The sequence below is a fragment of the Balaenoptera musculus genome, chromosome 8, assembly GCF_009873245.2.
Source record: "Balaenoptera musculus isolate JJ_BM4_2016_0621 chromosome 8, mBalMus1.pri.v3, whole genome shotgun sequence".
NCBI classification, from domain to species: Eukaryota; Metazoa; Chordata; class Mammalia; order Artiodactyla; family Balaenopteridae; genus Balaenoptera; species Balaenoptera musculus.
Window position 1 is genome coordinate 62,532,154 of NC_045792.1, and position 20,818 is coordinate 62,552,971.

The window sequence follows — 20,818 nt, forward strand, 5'->3', positions numbered from 1 at the left end:
GGACCTCAGCAAGCTATGTTGATTTCTGATTCCCTTAAAGCAGGGAGCCATTCATCTCAGCACCTAAGCCTTCAGTATCAGTGTGTGAAAGTAGGGTCATGACTTCCAACTAAGTCTGAAATCTTGTAAATGACAGAGAGAAAGGAGGGTGGGAAGTGAGAGACCTATGTTGTCCAGATGTATACGAGGTCAGATTCTAATGGTAGACCTTAAGTTTGAGACTCCAGACCCTGGACATGTGCTCATTATTCCCCATCTACCCATGCCACTGGTGTTTGTATGTCAATCTCTTATACTCTTTGTCTTTGATCTGTTGCTTGCCCTGAGCCTTGCCATTCAGAGGCTATCTGATTCTGATCCATGGCCTTGTTCTGATCTTGGATCATGGATATGCCCAATCTCAAACACTTATCTGGCTCTGGATCCCTAGCCCAGGCCTGATCACAAACTTTATTCTCTTGCCACCTATGCTCATGCCACTTATTTCAGTCTCACCACAGCTTCTTGTCCTCCTTCCCCATCCATTGTTGCCTATAGTTTGGGGCTGGCTAGAATTTTAGAATCCTTTCTAGCTCATTCTGGCAGGACAAAGGAGGTAGGTAATATTAGTTTATTTAACAACGGTGTACAGAGAAGACCTAAATTTGCTCACATTTAACTGTAGTATGTACGTCACGTAATTATACCTTTCTGTATCTCAAATTTCTCTCTTTAAATTAATACATTTGCCATCACATTCCCTCAAAGATATATTTATACTTAATTAAAATAACATGTATTCTGAGGTTATAATAAAGCTATATATAATATGCTCCTGCATTCCTAACTGTAAAATGAGTATTAAGAACACTTAGAAACAAATTGGCTCCCTAAAAGGAATAAAAATTTTGAGTAATTTATTTGAATATAGTATAGCCCACTTTACGAAATATTTCTGAAATGTTACATAAAAAGAAAAATATTATAAATGAATTAAGTAGAACATATTCTTCAGAAGAAACTCAATGGTGGGTTCTTTTTCTTAGTGAGGAGAGATTTTGGAAATGTTATCAGTTGTCCCATAATTTAATAAGTTTTACATATTCAGATATAATTGCATTGAGTTTTCTGAAAGAGATTTATCTTAACAATCTTAGGGGAAAGGAATATTCTAAGTACATTTTATTGGGTTAACTCTGTTAAAGGCTTTGATTTTCCTAGCAGGGAATTACTAAAACAGATGCATTTTTCTTTTAAAGGCACAAGAATTCTCATTGTGCTAGTATAAAGAGTAGATTCTAAAGTGTTATATAAAGTATGCTTCTAAAATTTAAAAGAGTTAAAGGAGATTCCTCATCTCAATTCCTAGGAGATGCTGTATCTGGAAAGGGTAAACAGAAGCAAATAGTTTCCTGAAATTGTGCCAAGGCTACATGTCAACTGCCTGGCAGGAAATGCTTTTGGAGGGCCTAGATAAACAGACTATCATCTTTTTTTGGAAAAATCTTCTTCTTTGACTTCTTACAAAGCAAATGTACTGAGTCTAACTAGCATTATGAACACAATAAGCAGAAAAGGGCACAGAGGATTTTTAAATGATGGTATCTTTAGAATCTCTGACAAGTGATCTGTCCTTCACTTTTAACACACATGGACCTCACTGCTCAACAAGCGTATACTCAGTACATGGTTGTTGAAATTTGGTGGTAAATTAAATCTTATCTTTCTATTAATTTTCATCATGATTTTGGTGAAGCTTTATCTTACGAGAAATTTTCATTTAGCAGCAGCTCTAAATATTCTAGCACTATACAATGATAAGATTTTCTTGCATTTATATAGCAATTAATTTTTCAAAATATTTTACATCCATTATCTTAATTTTTGTTTTAACATTTTATTTTACAAGTGCTAGCATTGACGCTAAGCTAGCATCTAACTAACATCTCGTGAGATGTCAGTACAAAAATTAAATCAAAGATTAAGTTAGAGGACCAGACCTAACCTATTTGTCTGAAATATTTTCTAGTATATTTCCTTCTGTCCCCACTATGTACCAGATAATGGATCCAAAAATCCTACTGTCTTATCTACTAAAATAAACCTTTGACCTCACCTCACTTTCTTAAACTGCAAAAAGCATGATGAGGATCTAGGTGTTGACTCAGAACATCTACTATCAGCTAGAGAAATCTCCTGCCTTGCATACAGCCTAGTCAGCTTTTTTGTACCTCCTCTCTCCACCAGCCTACCTGTTCTATTCTGCTACAATCCCATCACCCATCTTCTCTTCCCCCTTTCTCACACTGAAAGCATCCTATGTCCCACTCATCTTATGCCGAATCTTACCCAGTCCACAACCCAGAGCAAAATTTCCCTGGCCCAAGTAACAAAGTAATATGAAATGTGGCATACCTCTCTACCTGCCTGCCTTATCCTGTAGTCAGGGCACCTCAGATAACAATTTGAGCCACTGCAACTATGAGGTCCTTCTCCATATTCCACAGCCACCAGCCATTACTTCCAATATCCACCCAATCTGCTCCTTCCCTCCCAAACAGAACATCTTTGCCTTAGTTACTATTGGGCCTCATGGGAAAAAACAAAACAAAACAAAACTTTATGTGTAGACTATTTTATGCACTCTCCACAAAATGCAAAGGGGATGGTATGTGACTGGAAAAAAGAGTCACAAAACTGAAAGATACAAATATTTGAGTGTAAATAGTACATTTTAAATGATATAGTCACCCTATTATTTCTTTAAAATCTTAATTTATTTCTATTATTTCTTAAAATAGGGTATACCTATAATTATAATTAGGTAAACTTAGTACAGACCAGGAAATATAAGTAAAGTTTTCTCTAGGACTGGTATAAAACTAACCCTAGAAATTTGGTTTCCTGCTCCACTTGTTAGAGCTTCCGGGAATGGAAATACATCCAAACATCAATACAGAACAGAGGCTTAATAAATGACCACTGAACAAATAAAGAAATATTGACGGAAAGAATAAACATAAATTTCATCCTAAAGAATATGTAAAAGTAAATCTTAAGAGAGTTAAGAGTTATTAGGAGTTTGGGATTAACATGAACACACTACTACGTATAAAATAGATAACTGGGACTTCCCTCGTGGCTCACTGGATAAGACTCCACGCTTCCAATGCAGGGGGCCCGGGTTCAATCCCTGGTCAGGGAACCAGATCCCACATGCATGCCGCAACTCAGAGTTCTCATGCCACAACTAAGGAGCCCCCGTGACACGACTAAGGAGCCTACCTGCCACAACTAGGAGCTGGTGCAACCAAATAAATAAATAACTATATTTTTAAAAAATAGATAACCAACAAGGACCTACTATATAGCACAAGGAACTATACTTAATATTTTGTAATAACCTATAAGGGAAAAGAATCTCAAAAAAAATAGATATATATGTATGTATAACTGAATCACTTTGTTGTATATCTGAAACTACCACAACATTGTAAATCAACTTCAATTAAAATAATTGAAATACAATTCAAATAAAATAATACTTCAATTAAAAAAAGAGAGAGAGTTAAAAGAGTTATATTTTAAAAGGTTAGGAGGGGCTTCCCTGGTGGCGCCGTGGTTGAGAATCTGCCTGCTAATGCAAAGGACACGGGTTCGAGCCCTGGTCTCGGAAGATCCCACATGCCGCGGAGCAACTAGGCCCATGAGCCACAGCTACTGAGCCTGCGCGTCTGGAGCCTGTGCTCCGCAACAAGAGAGGCCGCGATAGTGAGAGGCCCGTGCACCGCGATGAAGAGTGGCCCCCACTTGCCGCAACTAGAGAAAGCCCTCGCACAGAAACGAAGACCCAACACAGCCAAAAATAAATAAATAAATAAATTTTTTAAAAAAAGATTAGGAGGGTTACAAAATTGGAAGGGAACAGGAAGATCAATATATTAATTTTTAAAAAGCAGCTGGGTCTGTGAAGATATACTGTGTCAGTTTTTAGGACATTAAAACTCCACATTGGCATGTATTTTTCATTTGCCCCAAATGCAAAGAACATTTCCCTTTCATGGGATTTTTTCCATGATGCATTTTTTTTCTGGAATCATACCTAGATTTCCAGCATGGTGCAGGCACCTCTCAAGGTCCCCAAACTGGAAGTAACCTCTGCCACTCTCAACTCCCCAGACATTGTTCTATGCTACTTATCAAGTTCCACTGTACATCACGGTTACTCAGTCCTCTTGTTCACATAGTACGTACCTCCACTCTTAGATTATAAACTTCTCAAAAACAATGACTTTCTTACTCATTTCTTCTTCTCACAGCAAACTGTAAATGTCTATTCAATGTATTTAGAAAGGGCTTACAATTCTTTAAATTACTGTTATCAACATTCATCCAATAAAAGACTAGAACATAAAAAAAAAAAAAAAAAAATAACCCCTCCACATTGGGAACACTTCCAGAATTCTGGACTGAGGAGATTGACAAATCATCTATCCAAAAAGCTACATTAAAATTATACAAAATTATCAAAACAATCATTTCAAGATTTTGGGGGGGGGGGGAAATTAACCAGAGGTACACAACAAATTGAAAAGCATTATTTAAAAGAACAACAACAACCGAACCTCTGTTAAGAAAAGTAGGGATCTGGGGCATCAGAGGCTGTTCTCATTCCCTAGTCCCTACCCCCAACTCCAACATCATGATTCTATGAGGACAGGACAAGCCATGAAAACCAGCAGCTCTGCTGCTTGGAGGGTGATGGCTTAATTTGGTGTCCAGAGTATTGTCGGAAACAAACGATCTTAGAAAATAAGTGGTAAACGATCACGGAAAATTAATATTACAGCTGGCTGAGACTGCAGTACTGGTTGGGGCAAGCAATAGAGCAGCCAGAAATTTAAGTGAGATCCAGAGAAACTTATCAAGGTCTACTACTACTAAATTTAAGTAGTGGACCTTGATAAGCTCTCACATATCCTTGGTGGTCTGGAAGGTGTGCCCATGTCCAAGGTTATGCACCGGCTGAATGTGAGGCCTTGCATATACAGAAAATAAAAGTCACAGCAGACTTGACTGAACTTTAAATGTGTTGCTCAAGTCATACACAGATACTCAGCAAAGGGTAAAGCCAAACTAGGCTCAAGATATTTAAGTACAACCTGTTACCAATCATTAGCTGACCACTAAACTATTCTGACAATCCCTAGGAAGTCAGGCTTAAAAATAAAAACAAGAATTAAAAGAAAAAAAAAACTGAGGAGACACATCAGTGGCCACACATTGCAGGGGAGACAGACTCTACAGACTTAGTCCAGGCAAGTTACCAAACAACAAACAAACAACAGTAGCAGCAACAACTCCTGGGGAGGGGGCAGAGCAGAATCGAGAGCTGCTATATTATCTAAAACAGAGGTCAGCAACCTATAGCCCATGGCCCAATTATGGCCCATTGCCTGTTTTTTTTTACATAAAGGTTTTTTTGGAAGACATCTATGCTCATTCATTTACATATTGCCTATGTCTGCTTTCCCACTACAATAGCAGAGTTAGTTAGTTACAACAGAAACCACATAGCTTGCAAAGCCTAAAATATTTACTGTATGGTCCTTTATAGAAAACATTTGTTGGTCCCTGATCTAAAATGTTCAGTTTTCAACAAAAAATTATGAGACATACAAATAAATAGGAAAGGGAGGCCTATATACAGAAAGAGGACACACTTAATAGAAACTGGCTCTGAGGGGGCCTAAATGTTAGACTTAACAAAGATTTCAAGGCAGCTGTTATAAATATGTTCAAAGAACTGAAAAAATAAACAAGTTTTTAAATTAAAGTATGACAATAACTCAATAGAGAATATCAATCAAAAGATAGAGATTATAAAACAAAACAAATGCCAGAGTTGAAAAGCACAGTAACTGAAATGAAAATTCACCAAGGGATTCAACAGCAGATTTGAGATTGCAGAAAAAAAGAATTAGTGACCTTGAAGATATATCAATAGAGATTATCCAATCTAAAGAAAAGAAAGGAAAAACAATGAAGAAAAATAAACACATACTAACATATGTGTAAGGGGAGCCCCAGAAGGAGGAGAGAGAGAGAGAGAAGGGCAGGAGAAAAAGGCCCAAAACTTCCCAAATTTGAGGAAAAACAATCTACACATTCAAGAAGTGCAATGAACTCCAAGTGCAACGAGAATCCACAAAAAACCTACTAGTACTAGCAAACGAATTCAGCAAGGTCACAGGACACAATATCAATATGTAAAAATCAACTATATTTCTATATACTAGTACATAATCTGCAAATAAAATCAGGAAAACAATTCTATTCCCAATGACATAAAAAATTAAGTATTTAATACATTTGTTAAAAGAAGTGCAAGAGTACAGTAATAGCTATACAACATTGCTGAGAAAAACTAAAAAAAAAAACTGAAATACACAGATGTTCCATTTTCAAGAATTCAAAAACCTAATGTTGTTAAGATTACAATTCTTCCTAAATTGATCTATAGATTCAGTACAATCTCTATCAAAATCCTAATAATCATTATGCATAAGCTGATAAGCTGAATTTAAATTTTATGGAAATACAAATGACCTAGAATACCAAAACAATTTTGAAAATTAAGAACATAGTCAATGGATTCATAGCTGCCAATTTCCAAACTTACTAGAAAGCTATAATAATCAAGACAGTGTGATACTGACATAAGGACAAACACAGGTCAATGGAACAGAATTAAAAGATCCAAAACCTGAGCCTTATATTTAATTTGTTAAATAATTGATATTTAACAAAAGTGCCAAAGCAATTTAATGAGAAAAGGATAGTCTTTTCAACAAATGGTACTAAGATAATTGGACATCTGCATGTAAAGAGAAGAATAAAGACCCTTACCTCATAACACATACAAATGAATACAAAATGGCATAAACCTAAATGTAAAAACTAAAATATAAAGCTTTTAGAAGAAAACATAGGGAAAAAATTTTCATGACCTTGGGTTAGGCAAAGATATATTTAGATATGACATCAAAAATATTGTACAATCCATAAAAGAAAAAAATTAATAAGTTGGACTTCCTCAAAATTTAAGATGTTTGTGCTTCAAAAGACACTATTATGAAAATGAAAGCCATGACACAGACTGGGAGAAAATACTTATAAATCACACAACTGATAAAGAATTCTTACTAAAAATAAGAACTCTTACAACTCAATTTTTTAAAAAAGACAATTTAAAAATGGAGCAGAAGATTTGAATAGACATTTCATGAAAGAAGAAATAGGAATGGCTAATAACCGCAAGAAAACATGTTCAACATCATTAGCCATTAAGGAAATGCAAATTAAAATCACAATGAGATACTACTTCACACCCATTAGAATGACTATAATCAAAAAGACAATAACAGGGACTACCCTGGTGGTCCAGTGGTTAAGAATCTGCCTTCCAAAGCAAGGAACACGGGTTCAATCCCTGGTTGGGGAACAAAGATCCCACATGCCATGGGGCAACTAAGCCCACGCGCCGCAACTACTGAGCCCGTGCGTTCTGGAGCCCACGCATCACAACGAGAGAGCCCACACGCCGCAACTACTGAGGCTGCACGCCGCAAGTTGAGAGCCTGCGAGCCGCAACTACTGAACCACGTACTGCAACGAGAGATTCCACGTGCCGCAACTAAGACCTGACGCACACAAATTAACAAAAAAAAAAAAAGACAATAACAAGCACTGAGGAGGATGTAGAAAAATTGGAACCTTCATACATTGCTTGTGGAAATGTAAAATGGCACAGCCACTCCGGAAAACAGTTTGGCAGTCTCTTAAAATGTTAAACATAAATTTACTGTATCACCCAGCAATTTAACTCCTAAGTATCTCCCCAAGAGAAATGAAAACCTGTATCCACACAAAGTCTTATACCCAATCTTTCATAGCAGCCTTATTCATAACAGCCCCAAGCTGGAAACAACTGGTAAATGGATAAACAAAATGTAGTATATTAATATAGCAATGCAATATTATTCAGCCATAAAAGGGAATGAAGTACTGATACATGCTACAATATGGATGAACCTCAAAAACATCATGCTAAGTGAAAGAAGCCAGACAAAAAGGTCACATATTGTATGATTCATTTATAGGAACTGGACAGAAAAGGCAAATTTATAGAAATGGCAAGCAGAATAGTGTTCGCCTGGGTCTAGGGGTGGGAGCTAAGACTGACTGCATATGGTGGGCACTAGGGTTCTTTTTTAGGTCATGAAAATGTTCCAAGACTGGATTGTGATGATGATTGCATAATTCCATAAATTAACTAAAATGTACTGAATTGTATACTTCGATCAGGTGAATTTTATATGTAAATTATGCCTCAAAGTAGTTTTTAAAAAACTCTACATGGATTCCAACTATTTATATCTTCCAAAATTACTATTCCTTTAATCTCTGATAGTTTTTTTTTTTTTTTAAGAAATTCACGTTCTTTTTATTTATTTATTTATGACTGTATTGGGTCTTCGTTTCTGTGCGAGGGCTTTCTCTAGTTGTGGCAAGTGGGGACCACTCTTCATCGCGGTGCGCGGGCTTCTCACCATCACGGCCTCTCTTGTTGTGGAGCACAGGCTCCAGACGCGCAGGCTCAGTAATTGTGGCTCACGGGCCCAGTTGCTCCGTGGCATGTGGGATCTTCCCAGACCAGGGCTCGAACCCGTGTCCCCTGCATTGGCAGGCAGATTCTCAACCACTGCGCCACCAGGAAAGCCCCTCTGATAGTTTTTAAAATGACAAAACTTTTCACTAATCATTCCTGCTCTGCAACCAATTTTTTAACTTCCAGTCAATTTTTAACATTTTGTGAAAGCTAATTCTCAGAAGTTGGATTCATTTTCTTCAATCTATATAATTGAGATGACAATTTTGATGAGTTTCTTTCATTCCCCAATAACCCAATGAGTTGATGTAACCAGGCAAAATGAATGATCTAATGACCCACTCAGTCATGATCTAATGACTGTAATACTACTTTACAAAGCTATAATGATTCTAAAGCTCTCTAAGTCTGCTGAAGAAATAAAAATACCACCTGTCAGAGAAAATGATTTATACATTCTTTGGTATGTGCAGCATAAATCATTGTCTAACTGGCATGACACCCACTTTTGCATCCTACGTTTTTAACCCTTTTTTGCCCCCTCCACATAGAGAAAAAGAATTTACACTGCTCTTCACTAGATTTGTTTTTTGTCCTCAAAAAGTCCCAAATACGGCATCAATCTCTTTCCTCAGATCTCAGGAATAGAGGCTTCCTCCAGTCATCTATTCCCCCAAACATAACCTAGGCAAATAACTTCTATGTGTTCTCTGTAATGAATTTACCCTTACGAAGAGAGAAATCATGGAAGACTTATACCAATGGTTTCTTTCTCCGTCAATGATCAGGTACATTCCTGATTATATGCCCTCCCTCTATTTGTTGGTCCATTTCTAAGTCTCTACCAGTGGCTTTCAGGAGTACCTGGCTTGGGCTGTGTTTGATTCACAAGGGTCCTGATGGCAGGTCATGTTCCATCAGTTTTTTCCATCCAATCTTAAAAAAGAGAAAAAGGATTCTCTCAATCTGTGGCATACAGTACAAACGTTGAAATTATTTTTAAATATATATATATATGTATACATATTTATAAACATAAAGACAAACACAAAGATTTAATTTCACGTCAGTTTTCAGGCTTCAGTTTCATTCCAAGCAACTTCTTTCCCATATATTTCTAAATGTTAAATTCTGGGAAAATTAGTTACAACTGAATATTCATTGAATTCATTAAAGTGTATGTAGGTGGTTTTTTTTTTAAGAAGCCAATTCTTATCTGGCCTAAAAGGAATCTATTTAAATTAAAAATTCAATCAGTAAATTCAACAAATATCTATTGAACACCTACTGCTCAACAGTCCCTGGATACTTAGGGACAAATAAGGAACAGTTTCCACATTCAAGAAGTTTATAAGCTGATAGGAGAGAACGAACCAGAACTACATATAATTTAAATCAGATTGGGATAACTACCACAATATTAAAAAAAAAAAAAAGCCACAAAAACATAGGTTGTACCTGGGAATCATGGAAGATTTCAAAAAGTTCCCTTGACAAAAAGATAATGCTTCAACTGGAATGGAATTGGGAGTGGAGAGTAGTAATAGAATCCTGGGGAAGAGAGTCAAGTGGGGTGCAGTATAGATGTAGTCTCAGATGAGTGAGGGCATATTGGGAGACAAGGCTGAAGTCTGATGAAGATAATAATACTAGCTAATATTTATTGAGCATTTACTATGTGCCAAGTACTATTTAAAGCACTTTACATATATTAACTTATTTGATCCTCACAACTACCCTATGAGGAATGTACTGTTATTATTCCCATTTTATAGATGGCAAAACTGAGGTATAGAACAGTTAAGTAGTCTGCTCATGGTTACACAGACAGATAACAGTTATGGAGCCAGGATCTTGAAATCCATAAATAATAAAAGAAGAACAAATTCTATCTCACCCCTAACTACATTCATTATAAGAGCAATTAACAGGTATCTTAACTACCCCTTCCCCCATTAACTCCTAGGCCATCCTTCAAGGCCCAGCTCAAATGTTTCCTTCCTACAAAACCTTTCTTGATCCCCCAGCTGAACAACATATATTTCTCCTCTAAGCTTCGTAGCACTTATCTGGATCAATCTTACAGCAAACAGCTTATGAACAAAATCTTAATATTTCATTCCTAGCATTACAGATTTTATGTGCATCATTCCCTCTTTTAAGTTCTCCTTTATACTTTGTATTCTCCACCACTCCTAGGACAGTACCTGGCACGTAAAGGTAGCTATATCTATGGAGCACTTATTTTTGGCAAGGCATTGTGCTGAGTATTTTACAGGAATTCTCTCACAAAATCCTTACAGCAACCCTATTCATGCATTCAGTCGCTATTTTCAGTCCCTTCTGTGGCAGATAAAATACTAGATGCTGGGCTTCCCTGGTGGCGCAGTGGTTAAGAATCTGCCTGCCAATGCAGGGGACACGGGTTCGAGCCCTGGTCTGGGAAGATCCCACATGCCACGGAGCAACTGGGCCCGTGAGCCACAACTACTGAGCCTGCGCGTCTGGAGCCTGTGCTCCGCAACGGGAGAGGCCGCGACAGAGAGAGGCCCGCGCACCGCGATGAAGAGTGGCCCCCGCTCGCCGCAACTGGAGAAAGCCCTCGCGCAGAAACGAAGACACAACACAGCCAAAAAAATAAATATAAATTAATTAATTAAAGAAACGTTTAAAAAAAAAATACTAGATGCCTCTTAAACTCAGTAAACAAGGCAGATATGGTCCATGTCCTCAAGAAGCTCACAGTCTATGGAGATTGGTACTATTGGTATCCTCTAGAATAGAGATGAGGAAAAGTGAGGCTCAAAGAAGTTAATTTGTTTGCCCAGAATCACACAGCAAAAAAGTGGCAGAGTCTGAATTCAAACTCAGCTCTCCAGACTGGATATTTGGGACCCTGTGCATATAACCACTATGTTCTAGAGGAGGCACCTGATAAACACTTACTGAAGGAAAAGTTTTAGAAAACTCCTACAATGAAAACTATCCCGAGGATAATGAAGACTTCCATTCAATTTCGCTGAGAGGAAAGCAGGAAATGAGCAACAGTGCAGATGGAGGTTGTAGTAGTATCCTCATACACACCTGATAGCTCAGAACTGCTAATCAAGCCATCTGCTGAGGAGACCTGCTCAGCACTGAGGATTTCCTCGTGTCCCTTAAAGTGGTCTCTCCTGAGCAACAAGGCTTCGCTGCGCACCAGGATGGTGTAGCGAAGTCACTAATTCACAATGAGACCCTGTATCTCCTACCAGACAACCGGTGGCGTGGAATGGAAGGTAAAGACGCACGACTCCTTATTTAAACGTGGGGCAACTATTCTTGAAAGGTGAACCCCCGCCCCCGAGAGAAGCGGCCTCCAAAAAAAGGTGTGAGTCTATACTTCTCACCGGAGGAGTGAGGAAGCAACCACGAGGGGATTACGAGAGACCCTACACACAACGCAGGCACCCCTGGCCCTGTGGGCCGGACATCCCACAGCCCACAGCCTGCTGGCCAGACAGACTCCCTTCTCCAAACGCCACTGTGGCAGCCGCACTGTTTGGCCTATCCTAGTCATCTCCCCAAACAAAAGAGGTTTTACAGTAGCGATATCCTAAAATATAGACCAGGCATTAATAGGCGCCTGGAGGCACGCGTCTTACTCCCCACAATTTCTTAGCCCAACAGACCACCTGACTTTACAACAGGTTCTCCGCGTTAAGCGGCGGAGACGACCTCTAAGGGCCAGCTCCTGGCCCAGGGGCTCCTGCGACAGCGTGAACAGACAGCCTCAGCCACTGGGTCGACTCCGTCTCCCGCGACCCGCCAGCCGGCAGGCCCCGCCCCGCCCCCTACGCTCCGGCAGTTAGCCCGACAACCCGCTCACAGGAGCGGCGGCCGGGACACAGTAGGCTTGTTCTGTGCGGGCCGCGCGCTTCACCGCCCCCGCCACGCCCCTCGACCCCTCATCGCCAATGGCCTGCTGCGCCGGCGCAGGATGCTCCAGGCCCAGCCCCCCCTCGACGACCGGGCGCTGAGCGCATGCGCCTTGAGAGGCCGGCTGGGTGAGGGCTTCCTAGTGAGGGAGGGGGAGACGGAAATGGAGGGGCTCCGCGCATGCCTTCGCCCCTGACACCGAGCCCGCTGGAGAGCGCGTTGGGCGGAGCCGGGGGCGGCGGTCGCCGGGGAGATCGAGGCCCTGGGTTCGACCCCGAGCTGGAGCGGGGTCCCGGAGGCCCGCTAACCCGCCGGTGTTTGTGTGTATGTGCCCTCGCAGGGAGACATGGAGAACTGTTTGGCGGCCGCGGCGCTGAACGGGGTGGACCGACGTTCCCTGCAACGCTCGGCTAGGCTGGGTCAAGAAGTGCTGGAGCGGGCCAAAAGGAGGGCGGTGGACTGGCATTCGGTGGAGCTTCCCACAGGCAGCGTGGGGGTCATTTCCCGGGAGCGGCCCTACAGAGAAAGAGGGCCGGCAGCCGGCCCCCATCGCCTTCTCCCAGGAGAGGTGAGGGCGCCAGTGCTGCGGGACCAGCCCATTTATTCGCTCAGCAGCGGCTTGCTGAGAACCAGGGCACGCCACACAGCAGCACCCGAGAGATCCTGTCCTTGGCGGAAGCTGTTAAGTATCAGGACAGTGAACCGGAAAGCCTTTTGAAAACGCTTGACATTTGACAGATTCCTATTGGCTAGCTTTAGGATACCGCTAGAGACCGCTAGTGCTCGGCCCTGGTTGGTTACTTTCTACAACAATTCTTACAGGCTATCATTTGATATTAGAGGAAAGCCAACAAACCTGTCTTTGTCCTGGAAAAATTGCATGTCTGTGTATTCCTTTTAGAGTTGGAATTCTTTCTCAGTAAGAGCCTTTTACTGACAAACTTGCAGAGGCCTTTCAAAAAGTAAAAGGGAAGGTATTCCCCAAATGACTTCCTTCTCCAGTAGGGAATACAGATCTCACCTGTGACTTGCCGTTTATTCAAATAGAGAGAAGAAAGACACCCAACCCTCAATGCTTCCTTCAGAACAATGGCTGAATTCATGGACTATACTTCAAGTCAGTGTGGGGTAAGTTGGTGTAAGCCAAAGTCATGCCCCTGATCTGCCTGCTGATGGATCATAAAGTGGATTTTTGTGGAATTTAGGGAGAATCTGGAGACTGCCTGTTCACCCTGCCCTGCCTTCGTGGGCAGGTTGTAATCAGCCAAGGATTTAAACCAGGTGATAAATCCAGGTTAGCATTCATTCAACAAATATTGAATGCCTAACTTTAACTGTTACGAGGATACAGCAATGCACAAGCCAGAAAAGATCTGCCCTCATTATTGTTTCGGAGGGCAGGGCTTATTTGCTGAATTCCAAAACAAGTCCGAATATTAGGGGTTTTTAAAACTTTGAACTGAAATTTTTTTTTTAAATCAGTAAGATCATTCTAAACTGGAACCGAGCCTCTCTGTTTTCAAAGCAAAAACTGAAACAAAATCCCTCCATTAGATCTTAATCTCTGTTCCAAGTCCCTGGTAAGGTAGTGTGCTTTTGTGTGTGTGTGTGTGTGTGTGGCCACACAGCATGTGGGATCCTAGTTCCCCAACCAACTTGCACCCCCTGCATTGGAAGCACGGAGTCTTAACCATTGGCCACCAGGGAAGTCCCCCTGGTAATGTAGTTTTTAAGTATGCCCCTTTGGGTCCATATCACTTGTTGGCCACAGAGGTGGTTATGTGGCACAGATGCAGTGCCCTCATCAGAGGTAGTGTGGCTTAATGGCAGGAGCAGCCTCCCAGGAATCAGACCTGTGTTCTGCCACTTCCTGGCTATAATGCCTTAGGCTAGTTAGTCTCTCTCAGCCTTACCTTCCCACATGGTAAAATGACGATGTTTCAAGTCCTTTCCAGCCCTTATAGTCTGCTTCTTTGGTTTCCACTGAGAGATGAACACCAGAAAATTGTCATAAACTGTAGCACAGGGGACTTATGTGAGATTTTTGGTCCCATTCTTTGTAGTGAGTGAACAAAGGTTTTAAAGGCGCTCTTCTCAAAACCATACACTAAGGTCGTCTTTAAGTATTTTGAGGGAATGTTGAAGGCAGGCAGCCAACATTCAAGAAAATCACCTGCATGGAAGGTACTCTCTGTCTTCCAGGAATTAAAACAGACTCTGTGGTCTCTTCCAGCCTTAACATTTTATGATTCTTACGTGGTTGTAAGGGTGCTTGGTCTGCATGGCAGAAGGAAGAGAATACCTTGTTTCTGTCCTGCTTTTCAATTTCATAATGAATATTAAGATTCAAAAAATCTCTAATATTTCTACATCTTTTTTAAAATCCTTGTGACTCCAAGAATAGGATTCCAACCAGTGAGATATGGTTCAGAGAGTATTTTTATGTTCTTATTTTGTTAAATGGTTTTAGAAAAATCCATAACTTTGGCTCTACTGTAAAGTGATCAAGTTAAACACTTTGGTTCATGGTTCAGTAAAAGGAATAATATTTGTCTTTGGTTTGAGGTTTAGTAAATTGGTGTTCTTCATTTTGGTTTTCAGTTCATGCTTTAGTTCAAATCTCCATTAAGGAATGGAGGCTCAGAACCCCTCAGCTTTCTAGAAATAGAATTAAGAACAGTGTTCTGAGTTTGCTTTCAAAATTTTGAAGCATCCCCTAAATTACATCATTAGAGTCATGTCCTGACGTGCTTTCCGCAGCTTCTCATTCTTTTGGTCTCTTGCCTTAAACATTGTCCCCACCCTTTGTTCAAAACAAGCAGGCTTATGTTGTCCTCATCATTAGTCACAATCAGGGGCAAGTCTAAGGTTAACTCTGAGGGGGAGGAAGGAAGTAGACAAGAAAAAAACTGCATTCTGATCCTTTGGATTACTTTTGCTTAAATCGGAGGCTTCTCCCTCCCCTCCTTTGCATAGGGAGAATGGCTGCATAGCTGTTGGGTTTATGTTACATTTCCTGTTGTATTTCTAAATCTCAAGGAGATGCACCTCTCTCTTCTCTTCTCCTTGTCTGAGACTTAGTAAACACAGACCTGTTTGTCAGAACTTGTCATGAGAGGAGATGAAAGGGCTTGTGTATTTGACCTCGGGGTGAGGATGTTGTGAAAATTATTTAACCTGGCAGAGAGCATGGTCCTACCCAGCTTGAGTTGCCGGAGTTCTTGCCCTACAGAGGCAGCAGATGGCAGCAAAGTAAGGCCAAGTGCAGTTTCCTTCTCTGCAGCCACTTTACACGGGCTAAGATTTGTTATATGACTTCAGAGGCCTCTCAAGAGGGCAGGTAATTTACCTTTGCTCTCTTGCCTCCCTCCTTAACCATACTTTGCCCGAGTAACAAGGAGTTTTTTGAAAATTTGACCAATCTGTTTGGTTACCCAACATCTTTCACATTACTTCTCTAGAAATATTATTCATCTGTGCCAGAGGAAGGAGGGGCAACCCACGTCTATCGTTATCACAGAGGGAAGTCGAAGCTGCACTTGTGCTCGGACACTGGGAATGGTCAGGTATGTATCCTCAGCTGTGCTGTGCTGTGCCCTCAGCTTCCCAAGATAGGAGGCCCTACATCTTGGAGCTCCTGCTGGATTGTATTATTGGATGCCTGGGTGACTCAGCATTACAGCGCTCAACGGAAATGTATCACCTCCCAGCCTTAGAGAACTTACAGCAATGAACATGAAATAGGAGTTTTTGTCCAAAATATGAGATTGATGCCATTGTCGGATCTTCAGTTGAACCTGCAGTCCTGGGCCAAGGGATTCGTGGACAGGCTTAACGAAAAGCGCTTCAAATATCCTCTTCTACATCTAGGGATATGAAAGAGATTTTTAATCACATATTTCACTCTAAGGTAGTGATAAGTATCATGTCTTTGGTAATTTAAAAAAAAGAAATGCAAGGAGGGGGTTTCTTTTAACAAAATGCTTTTCCTAAAGATAACAATTACAGGGCTCTCACTGCAAATTACCTGTATTTTACCACATGTCACTCTGGGAAGCCAAAGACTCTACTTGTTGAACTGATTCAACAGGAGTCCTTTGTTATTGTTTCTGGGGAGAGTAGGGGTTTTTTTGCTTTTGTTTTTCTTTTTAAGCTCCCCTGGTTGTACTCAAAGATAGCAAACTTAAGTTCAGAGTCTAATCCACAGGTTGGATTCCTGACTTCTCTGGCCTGTGGGTTTAGGGAAGGGATGGGAGAGTGGCTGCAGGGATGTGAGCCATTCTGTTTCCCTGGCCTGGGATACAAGGGGTAGCACCAGAGCCTGGATCCTGGGCTTCCTCTAATGGCCTGGCCTAGGCCCTCTTAAGAGTGCTTGACCCTAAGGGAGTTACATGTGGGCAAGAGTCATTCGTATCCCTCCCATCCCTTCCTATAAAACGTAAATTGGTGCATCTAAGGGAAATTGACTTTCTCAGTTCAGCCCCTTCCCCTCTAGTACTCCCACTGCTGGGAGAACCTTGGAAGAGAATTCTATTTTCTGAAAGCCTGTTAAATGTCAATCACTTTTGCACTTTAGATCTTCCTTACAGTGTAGTATCCCGAAGCTATGGACTAGGAAACCAAGGCTTAGAGAAATTAATCTGTCCCTCTCAGTAAATGACAGAGATAGGATTCAAACTCAGGTCTATCTGAGTCCAAAGCCCATGTAAGGATAAAAGGTAATCATGGTAAACATCTGACTAAAAATACTTCACAGAATTCACTAAAAGCCTTAAGAACTTAGGTGACAACTTGGAAAACACTGACAGAACAATTGTTAGTTCCTAATTAAGTAGGAAAAATTTTCTCTCTACCATCCAGAAGTCAAAGTTTGGGCCCTAATCAATGTTTCTACCTACTCTTCAGAGACAAGACAGCCCCCTTGGTGTCGGAGGCATCCGTCAGGCATCAGAGTGTGCACTAGAGGCATCCCAGCCTATGAGTACAGAGCTTCTAGGGTACTGGGCTCCACCACCACTGCAATTCCATGAACTGATCTGGTTACTATCTGGTTCTTTGTACTGGATCTATAGTATTTTTAAGTTGGGATATTTTTACCCTTGGGGACAGTGTACAACATTTTAGTTCAGTGTAAAATTATGTTTTCTTGGTATCCTTCCTTCACTTGAAATTTCAGGGATACTCTTTGTGCCTGAACTCATAGTTGCGGTTGGAAAGAATGCAAAGTATTCATATCTCCATTCCTACAGCTCAGCTGGGCTGGCACTGGGTCCTGTTGGAATTCCACCATCTGTTCAAGCAGCAGGAGGGGCCTGACCCTCCTGCTTACAAAGTGAAAACCATTGCTGAAATTCTGCAACGTATACATTTGGTTAGATCAGGTTCCAAAACATTTGAAGAGATTTGTTCCTATTTTCCACAAATGTTTCTCTGTGAAAACATACAGTGATGTTTTTAGGATAAAATACTCATTAGTTCATGAACCCAGGGAATCTTTTGGAACTTGGAAGGGCTGGAATTCTGAGGAATGGAACTCTGGTGTGTTGCTGCAATAGTTTGCTTAATTTTTGTTTGTATACAGTGTGCTACTAGCCAGGATTCAGAATATACTAGAGTTAGTAGCAACTAAGACTATTCTGCTTTTAGTACAAGTTGTTAGGCTTAGATGCCTCCAATACTTACTGTATTTTGGTAATGCTAATCTTCCTGATGTTCACAGTGTTGGAATCACAGATGCCAGTCTTGCCCCTTTTATGCAGACAATTGAAGCATCCTTGGCTTTCTGCAATTCTGATAAAGCTGTATTTTCTGAAACCTCCTTTTGTTTATTTTCATAGTTGATGACCAATAAATAGTTGTGGCATTGTCATACACATTCACGTCAGTTAAATGATGATAAGCCTCCAATTTTGCAGTAACTGGGCATGAAAGGATATAGCATAAAGCAGCTTCGGAAAACCTTGGCTTCAAATCTATTTGCAAGATGGAAAGAGAGGAAGTTTCATAAAAGTATAAATATTATCATTTATTCCTCCTAGCAGAATTTACTGGCCAGTAGTTTGGTCCACCTGCCCCCCGCCCCCAGGGGTGGTGTAGAAATGACAGCTTCTGCCTGTGGCTCCTTCTGAGCATTGAGTAAGCATTGTAGTGGTCTCCCAGTTGTGGGATAGGCGCTCTGGCTCTTAATTACAGGCTCTTTTCTGGTTTGTGACTTTGCTCTTTGGCCATTTGAGCTGAGACCCTTCCTCTGCCTGCACATCTGCCATGACCACTTCCCAGCCAGGCATGAAGTCTGTCCTTGGAGGATGGCTTGTGCTCAGCTCAGCTCTAAACATAAATCTTTCCATTAACTCCAGCTTCCAGTGTGTTGCAGTATCAATCTTCTTTGACTTACGTCCCGATAAACCCATTGTAAGTTGAAAATATCATAAATTGAAAGTGCATTTATTTTTTTATTTTTAAATTTTTATTTATTTATTTTTGGCTGTGTTGGGTCTTCGTTGCTGCGCGCGGGCTTTCTCTAGTTGCAGCGAGTGGGGGCTACTCTTTGTTGCGGTGTGTGGGCTTCTTATTGTGGTGGCTTCTCTTGTTGCAGAGCACGGGCTCTAGGCACACGGGCTCAGTAGTTGTGGCTCACGGGCTCTAGAGCGCAGGCTCAGTAGTTGTGGTGCACGGGCTTAGTTGCTCCGAGGCATGTGGGATCTTCCTGGACCAGGGATCGAACCCGTGTCCCCGACACTGGCAGGCGGATTCTTAACCACTGCGCCACCAGGGAAGTCTAAAAGTGCATTTAATACACCTAACCTACTGAACGTCATAGCTTAGCCTAGCCTACCTTAAACGTGCTCAGAACACTTACATACCCTGCAGTTGGGCAAAATCATCTGACACAAAACCTACTTTATAATAAAGTTTTGAATAGTTCATGTATTGATAATGTATTGAATGCTGTACTGAAAGTGAAAAACAGACTGGTTGTATGGGTGCAGGATGGTTATAAGTGTATCAGTTGTTTACCCTCGTGATCCTCGTGGCTGACTGGGAGATCGCTCACTGCCGCTGCCCAGCATCACGAGAGAGTATTGTGGTGCACATCGCCAGCCCAGGAAAAGATCAGAATTCAAAATTTGAAGTACAGTTTCTACTGAATGCATATCACTTTCACGCTATCATAAAATCGAAAAACCATAAGTCTGACCATTGTAAGTCGGGGACCATCTGTATAGGAGAACCGGTCTCCAAGGGAGGGCTTTAGCCAGCCAGCTGACTTTCTGCATGACAAAGTGGAATCTACTCATAGTGTTCTCAGCTTTAGGTGAAAAGAAATGTTTCATCCTCCTAACAATGAATTTAGCAAAGCACAGTTAAAAAGAATACTTCTCATTATCCCACAGCGCCTTGCCATTACTGCTGATCTGTGATAACAAGTGCCACTGCCTACTTTTGAGCCCCAAAGCAATCGTCATTAGCCTTTCCCTCTACCTGATTCTTAACCTTTCTACTCCAACCAGAGTGTTCCTTTTATGATCCTTCATGTTCCTATAACAATTTAGTGTTTTCACATACATGCTTATTTGTGAGCTAATTTTAGAAATAAGGAAACAAGCATAAGGAGAGGCTGAGACTGGCCTAAATGGCAGTCCTATTACGTTGCCAAGCCAAGCCTTGAAAGCAGAACCTCCATCTACCACGTTAGTACCTCACTCCATCACACACAGAGGGAGCCGGGTGGAGGTGCCCTGCCGGCACTGGGACATAAAATCTCTAAACTGCTAATATCCACTTTTCCTTCCAGGCTGAGGACATCTCCAAGGACCTCTACATAGAAGTATATCCAGGGACCTATTCCGTCACTGTGGGTGTAAATGACTTGACCAAGAAGACTCACGTGGTAGCAGTTGATTCAGGACAAAGTGTGGACTTGGTCTTCCTCGTATGATGTTGACCATCACAGACATCACCTTTTTTTTGCTTGTTTTTTAAGTATCAAGAATAAAGTTACCATATGTCCTCTTAAAATTTACACATTAATCCTGCTTTTAATGCTGACTGACTGTAGAGGGTGAGCCTTCCTAGGAACTGGAGTTTGTCTCTTTCAGTGCCTATTTTAACTTGAAAGTCCCCTCACCCTCTTCTGCCTGAAGTAATAATGTAATGATGCTGTCTGAATAGTTTTTACTGCTTGCTTTCCAAGTAAAGGTTAATTATGATAATAAAGTAAGAAATTTGGAAATGAAGAGAATTCCTTTT

At 41.1% G+C, this 20,818-nt stretch overlaps 1 protein-coding gene across 7 annotated transcripts; it reads left to right on the forward strand.

Moving 5' to 3' along the window:
* The first annotated feature begins 12,577 nt into the window (after nt 1–12,577).
* AKIP1 (A-kinase interacting protein 1) lies at nt 12,578–20,805 on the forward strand. 7 transcript variants are annotated; one of them, XM_036862302.1, is made up of 6 exons: nt 12,578–12,696; nt 12,909–13,249; nt 13,616–13,696; nt 16,030–16,134; nt 18,925–18,979; nt 20,364–20,801. In XM_036862302.1, the coding sequence occupies exons 2-6, from the start codon at nt 12,915–12,917 to the stop codon at nt 20,505–20,507; spliced, it is 720 nt and encodes a 239-aa protein (XP_036718197.1). In that variant the 5' UTR covers nt 12,578–12,696; nt 12,909–12,914; the 3' UTR covers nt 20,508–20,801. The 7 variants fall into 7 exon arrangements, with proteins under 7 accessions (XP_036718197.1, XP_036718202.1, XP_036718201.1 ...); XM_036862307.1 differs by lacking the exon at nt 18,925–18,979 and having other exon boundaries at nt 12,589–12,696; nt 12,909–13,136; nt 20,364–20,805; XM_036862303.1 differs by lacking the exons at nt 12,578–12,696; nt 18,925–18,979 and adding an exon at nt 17,474–17,545 and having other exon boundaries at nt 12,703–13,136.
* The last annotated feature ends 13 nt before the right edge of the window (nt 20,806–20,818 follow it).